This window comes from Vitis vinifera, chromosome 6 (genome assembly GCF_030704535.1).
Source record: "Vitis vinifera cultivar Pinot Noir 40024 chromosome 6, ASM3070453v1".
Lineage (NCBI taxonomy): Eukaryota > Viridiplantae > Streptophyta > Magnoliopsida > Vitales > Vitaceae > Vitis > Vitis vinifera.
In genome coordinates, this window is record NC_081810.1 from 23,707,034 (window position 1) to 23,713,828 (window position 6,795).

General features: G+C 31.0%; 1 protein-coding gene across 1 annotated transcript; it reads right to left on the reverse strand.

Annotated features, from left to right (window-relative positions):
- Positions 1 to 800: 800 nt before the first annotated feature.
- On the reverse strand, positions 801 to 2,724 carry LOC104879731 (uncharacterized). The gene is made up of 2 exons (XM_010653569.3): positions 2,580 to 2,724; positions 801 to 1,248 (listed from the first exon to the last, which is right to left on the reverse strand). The coding sequence occupies exons 1-2, from the start codon at positions 2,677 to 2,679 to the stop codon at positions 965 to 967; spliced, it is 384 nt and encodes a 127-aa protein (XP_010651871.1). The 5' UTR covers positions 2,680 to 2,724; the 3' UTR covers positions 801 to 964.
- Positions 2,725 to 6,795: the final 4,071 nt, after the last annotated feature.

The following is a 6,795-nucleotide window of genomic DNA, read 5'->3' on the forward strand; positions in this document are numbered from 1 at the left end:
ATATAACCTTACATTTTTACCAAAATGCTCTTATGTAGACATATGAATGATAAATCCAAACATCCTTAAAATAATGTATCACCTAGAAATATAAGTTTGATTGAAGACCATTGGAACCCATAGGAAAATATTAGTTCTCTTAGAATCCAATTTTGAAGTTAACTTATCATCCTACTATAGGGTGCACTCCAATATCCTATCATATTAAAACAAGGTATGAAGCTTAGGTTGGTGATAAACTAACCACTACATTCAAGTTTCTTATGAACTAGTGTTCATAATCTACTATATATTAAGTACTTTACTATTATTCTTGAACTTTCAAAATCTTTCAATTAGCTAGATAGAAAGATAAGTATGGTCAAATAACCTACCATAATAGAAAGTCAGATGGAATTCACTAAAGAGTACGAGGTGTTCCATTGAGGACAAAAAGATCAGGAATGTATGTGCTAATCAATATAAGTTCTTTAGGAGAAGTAAAAGTCCAATCAAATAAAATTATTTATTCTTTTTAATACAATTGAATTTTATTTGCACTAAATTAAGACTCATAGTCTTACGCCTACAAAAGGTTTGTAGGATGTTTTCACATATGTTGTATAACGTATTTTATGTAGCTTGTAGAGTACTATTCATAGTCTCCTTATTCCTTATCCTTCAATTCTATTAATAAATTTAAATAAAAATCAATAGAAGAAATTATGAATTGAATTTTGTAGGACTGGGAGCATGTTGGAATCATAAGACTAATCTTATGAATACAGAAAATATCATTTGGTCCATTAAGGAAGCAAATATGAGAAAGCTCCGCTTTTCATTTATACATAACATATGGTTGATATAAACTAATTTACATTTTTTTTCCATTTATATCCCATGCCTCATCTTGATTCATCACTTTCTAAAACTGGGAATCGTAGAAACTGCACGCATTGTATAAATACTTCAGCATTATACATGCCTAAAACCCATGAAAAATAAAGATAAGAAAAGATGAGGTCAAGAGCAGAAAAACCAAGCGAGCCAGTCCAATATGATTGCTACTGCAACCATTACGACCATGATGGTGGGGTTTGCTCTTATTGTCAGTTGGTTGATTGTTTAGGACGCCTCCACTATTTTCAGTCCCACCATGACCGCCACCGCCACGTCGATCAACCATTACCTCTTGTCCAAATGATATTTTGGTCAATTCATGATTCTTCCATGTCCCTCCATTGGTAACATTGTGTTTTTCATCATAGGCTGGAAGAGTACCACCATGTCAAAAGTATATATTTTTTCTTGGGTATGCATATATCATGCAACTATTTATTGGTATATTTTTCTTTAGCATGCATGATATAACACCAAGTAGCATGTGAGTAAATATTCTTAGTGAATGAATATAGAGAGAGCTTAGTGGATGTAGAATATTTTTATGCCAACAATCAGGTTAGAACTTAATGGATATGGAATATTTTTATGGAAACAACCAAGTAAAAGCTTAATGAATATGAAATATTTTTATCCAAACAATAAAGTAAGGTTCAGATAAGTAGAATATCTTTATGGAAAACAGTCAAGGTTCAGACATATAGAATATTTTCATGGATAAACGTCAAGTAAGGTTCAGACATATAGAATATTTTCATGCAATTAATATAATAACTTTGCTTTTGTGGGGAAAGTTTTGTGAATGCAGAACATTTGCTCCTGGATGTGGAATATTTTTATTCAAATAGTCAAGTAAGGTTTGCTTTCTAGGATAGTAAGGAAAGTATATTAATTGTCCTTTGTCATTTTTCTTTTTTCTCTTTTCCTATGTGGGGGAGGCTTTTTGGCATATGGTATCAACTTTAGCCTAGTAAATATTACTGTCTTTCTAGGTTTTTATAATTACAACACCAAAAATATTTATCACTCAAATTACAATGCATTAATTTGAGCAAAAGAGCATTAATTATTCTCATCATGTGCTTTGTCAATATGTTGGTAATAGTCATAATAGAATTTTTTTTTTTAAATTTTAAATAACATATATAGAATTTTTAGTCTTATTAAATTTAAATTTATAACCTAAATAATAAAACTCCTTTTATTAAGTTTTCAATCAAAAGCATGTTCCCATCTTTGTCAACTTCTATTCAAATACTTTTAATGACTCTCAACTCTCTTTTTCTCAAATCTTCTAACATGGTACAGTGGAAAATGTTTCACCTTTTATAATTTCATTTAAATTTTTAAATAAAACATACTATTTAATAAATTAATAAACAGTAATTTAAAATCCTAAAGAAAAAATCTGTCATAGAAAACTTTGAAAATACAAGTATGCATGTCTGGGTATGTTGCATGCCATGAATATGTAGTGTTCGAACAATGTTAATCGTCAATGGGATCACATAGTAATTGTTCCCCATGAGAAATCAAAAGAAATATTACAGGAAAAAAAAGCCAGGGAATAATAGAATGGTTTGCAGTTTAAATTACAAAGTATAGAGAATCAAAAAGAAAAAGAAAAAAAAAAAAAGAAAAAAGAAAAAGGAAAAAGAAAAACCAAAATATACTAAGTAAATAATAAGATAAGTACGTACCTGAAACCAAAGGGTTTTTCAGAGGATTTTGCAAAGGATTTGAAGACGGCTGAAGGAAGAAGAGAAGCACAAGAAGCAATCCCAATTTTCTCATTCCCATTTCACTCCTTTTGAGTTGTCTTGGATGAGAGTTCCTCTGGTCACGTTCATTTTTATATTATATTCTGTCACTTCTAGAAAGGGGATATGTTCCTTCTTGTGCTTTGTGGCCCACTAACCAAATTCCTACAGAGGTTTCCTACCAGGGTTTAGGAAATTTCTTGACAATTTCCAAATACTTCTTTCACCTAATAGAATTACAACGAATTGGGAAGGAAATTGGAAAGGGATTTTCTCATGGAAAATACAAAAGGGGAAAAAAAAAAAGTGAAAAAGTAAGATAAGCCCATCATAACGAAGCTCGAATGCCAACCTATTTGAAAGTAGTTAAGTTACCATATCCTTTCTCTTTTCTAAACTTGAAGGAATATAAGGATTCACTTTTGAATTCTCAAAAATTTTGATTAATTATTTTATTGATAAATTCTCTATCTCAAGTGGCGAATAGAATCACAAAAAAAAAAAATTAAGATAATCACTCTATTTCTATAACATAAGTGTCCCCTCTATTTCCATAATATAACTGTATTCTCTTTTATTTTCATTCAAAAAAAGAAAAATTTAAGAAAAATAACTTTTTTTAAAAGTATTTTTTTTTTTTTTTTCTCGAAGAAAGTAAGAGAGTTTATATATATATATATATATATAGACAATATCTCGCTCTATTTCTCATTTTATTAGGTAAGGCCATATCAATCCACTCGAACATCCAACCCAACTCCAACAAAACTCAGTAATATATGCTAATTTAACAATGCACCCTCCACTTGTTTTCTATATGCGGATATGGACCAACTAAAAATTGGAGGGTAAAATAATGGAATGAATTGCTGACTTGGTTACAATGGTGGTTTATATCCATAAATCCCAATCCCACATAAGAAATTGGAAATTTGTTGCATTCTTTATTATTTCCCTAGGACATCATGGTATAGGACAAAAAAAATTTCCTCTCTCTCTCAAAATGGTTTTCATAACCAGTTGTGTGCTGCTCAACAAGAAATGGATTCAGAAGAGGCATCGTTAAATCTTTTATTATGACAAATCTAAAAAAAGAAAAAATAATTTAACACATATTTATATTTTGGAATGAACTATTCATATGTTATTAAATCGAAATAATGAATGCCAATCTTTGGTAATTTTGTCATCGTCCAACTGTTCTCGAATGGATCCTTTCAACAATGTAAATTATCACAATGTGATAAAAGAATCAATTAAAAAAAGATACCCTAATTTCAATTAGGAATTCGTGGGTCCTTTAGGAACAATCCTTCAAACTATGAATTTTTATTCATTTTACCATTTAATAATTCATAATCATATCTTGGTAATTAAATATTTCCAACTTGACAACCTTTCATTTGTCTATTAGTATAATTAGATACTTCTTCACTTGCCCACAGAAACTAGTGGTTTCTCAACAATTATGCTTGTGTGATTGCTAGATGTCAATGGGATGTATTAACATTTTCAATCAACGGATTTGGTGAATGGTTATTATTTAGGCTAAGACAAGTAAATACATTAGTATTGGTTCCAGATGATAATAACCTTGAGTAGTACATATCTTAGTAATTACTTTTTTTTTTTTTTAATCTAGCATTAATCATCTATAAGATAGAAGTTTGGTCGATCACAACTCAATTTTAATAAATTTCAATTTTGGTTATAAATTAAGTTTCTAATTTAAAAGTTTCAATCTATAACATAGCTCTTTGGGTAATAAACTTCAAGCATTTATACCTTGTAAACTGACTTATCACTCTTGAAATTTTCCTGGGTATCATTAGTAAGCCATTTTTAAAACTTTCTCAATTTAAAATAGATCATTCACTTGCTTGTATGGGAAAATTGAACAAAGAAACTGGAAAAAAAAAAAAAAAAACCCAAAACAAAAAGCTTAGTTGGAGAGAACTAGAACAAAGAAAAGGAGAGAGAGAGAACATAGGTTGAAAATTGTGCACGGAATATAGGGGTTGTGTTGACAACATAAATAATATTACAGGGGAAAATCAGAACAAAGGAAAGTTGAGCTAGAGGTCATAAGGTCTATGTGTACTAACAACTAAGGTTTGTAGAGAGAATATAGGTGATATATGTATGCACACAATAAATGTGTGGTGGTGCGTTGATTTTACTTTTGCTTTGAGTCAAATTAACATAGCACTTAATTAGATGACTATTTCATGTTCACTTAATAATTATTTCCTATTACAATTTCTCAAAGTTCGATTTCCTTAAAATCTCTTTTTAAAATCAGTTTCACAATTAAGTTTTAGATTTGACTCTTGATCCTGAATTGATCATAGTCAACTGACAACTAAGCATAAGAGTTAGATTGTCTCCATAGTGATTTGATTAGCTGATAACACTCACTATATTGCAACAACCTCAAGTCACAATAACTTACCTTCAATAGAAGAAACAGCTACACCAAAAGAATCTTCAAGACTATTGTAAAATCATATAATTGATATTTTGTTCAAGAATCTGTTATAGTCAGGGTATAAATATTGTACATAAAGAAACACGATAATGCAAGAGAATAAGAAATTCCTTTATGGTATTAGAGCCATTCACTCTCATCCTCACAGACCCCACATTCCATTTTCCTTGAGCCTCACTATTGAATTTTGACTTAGTATCTGCTGGAATTTGAATTTTGAAGTTAAATATTGCAGCTGGAGTTCTTAACAAAATCTGCAACATCCAAATATTTTCTTGTTTTTTATTTGGTCAAGATTTGGTTATTTGGTTTTTATTTTATTGGAAGTAGTTGCTCATTATCTAGTAGCTTGATTTTCTGTTATTCTAATGTCATTTCAATTACAAACTCATGTATAAATTCAGCACTCTTCATCAATAAAACGTGTGTTCCAGCAACCCAAAATATATATTCTACATAAGTGTTTAAATCTTAGACCAACATTGTGGTATCAGAGTTGAAGTTATCTTGAGGGGCCAGTGAGTTGAGTAAGCCTGAATACCTTGAGAGTGCCTAAACACCTAAAAACCCATGAGGTGAGTGAACCCAAACACCTTCTAAAATCATCTAGCAATGGAGGAGTCAAGTCTCACAGCTGCACCATCAATTCTTGATGGAGACAATTATGAAACTTGGGCTGTTAGAATGACAGTTCATCTACAAGCACTTGATGTTTGGGAAGTAGTGGAAGAAAATTATGAAGTTCCTCCCCTAGGAGCCAATCCAACTGTGGCTCAAATGAAGTTGTATAAAGAAAGAAAGACAAGAAAGGCTAAAGTGAAGGCTTGCTTGTTTGCTGCAGTTTCACTATCAATTCTCATAAAAATCATGAAAATTGGTTTAGTTGTAGAAATTTGGGAGTATCTCAAGGAGGAATACAAAGGAGATGAAAGAATCAAGAACATGAAGGTGATGAACTTGATTTGAGAATTTGAAATGAAGAAAATGAAGGAGTCTTATGCTGTTAAAGACTATGGTGCACAACTTCTTTCAATAGCAGACAAAGTTAGGCTGCTTGGAAAAGAATTTTCCAATTAGAAGATTGTTCAAAAGATATTGGTTACACTTCCTGAGAAATATGAAGCTACAATTTCCTCTTTGGAGAATTCAAAGGATCTATCAACTATTAGCTTGACAGAATTATTACATTCCTTGGAGGTTGCGAAACAAAGAAGACTCATGAGACAAGGAGATACTGTAGAAGGAGCATTTCAAGCAAGAATGCAGAAAAATGCATACCATAAAAATGGCAAGATGAACAACAATAAGCCAAGCAACAATAACCAAAAAAATGGATTTTTTCCACCTTGTCCTCATTACAAGAAGACAAATCATTCTCCACAAAAATGTTGGTGGAAACCAGATGTGAAATGCAACAAGTGTGGTAAACAAGGACATGTGGAAAGGATTTGCAAAAATCAACAGCAAAAAGAAACTAGTGTAGCAATTGACTATTGTCAGGATGAGCAATTATTTGCAACAACGTGTTTTGCTAATAAAAGCACCTCTGAAAGTTGGCTTGTAGATAGTGGTTGTACAAACCACATGACAAATAATCAAGATCTCTTTAGAGAATTTGATAGAACAACTATTTCCAAAGTTAGAATTGGAAATGGTGAGTATATTCCA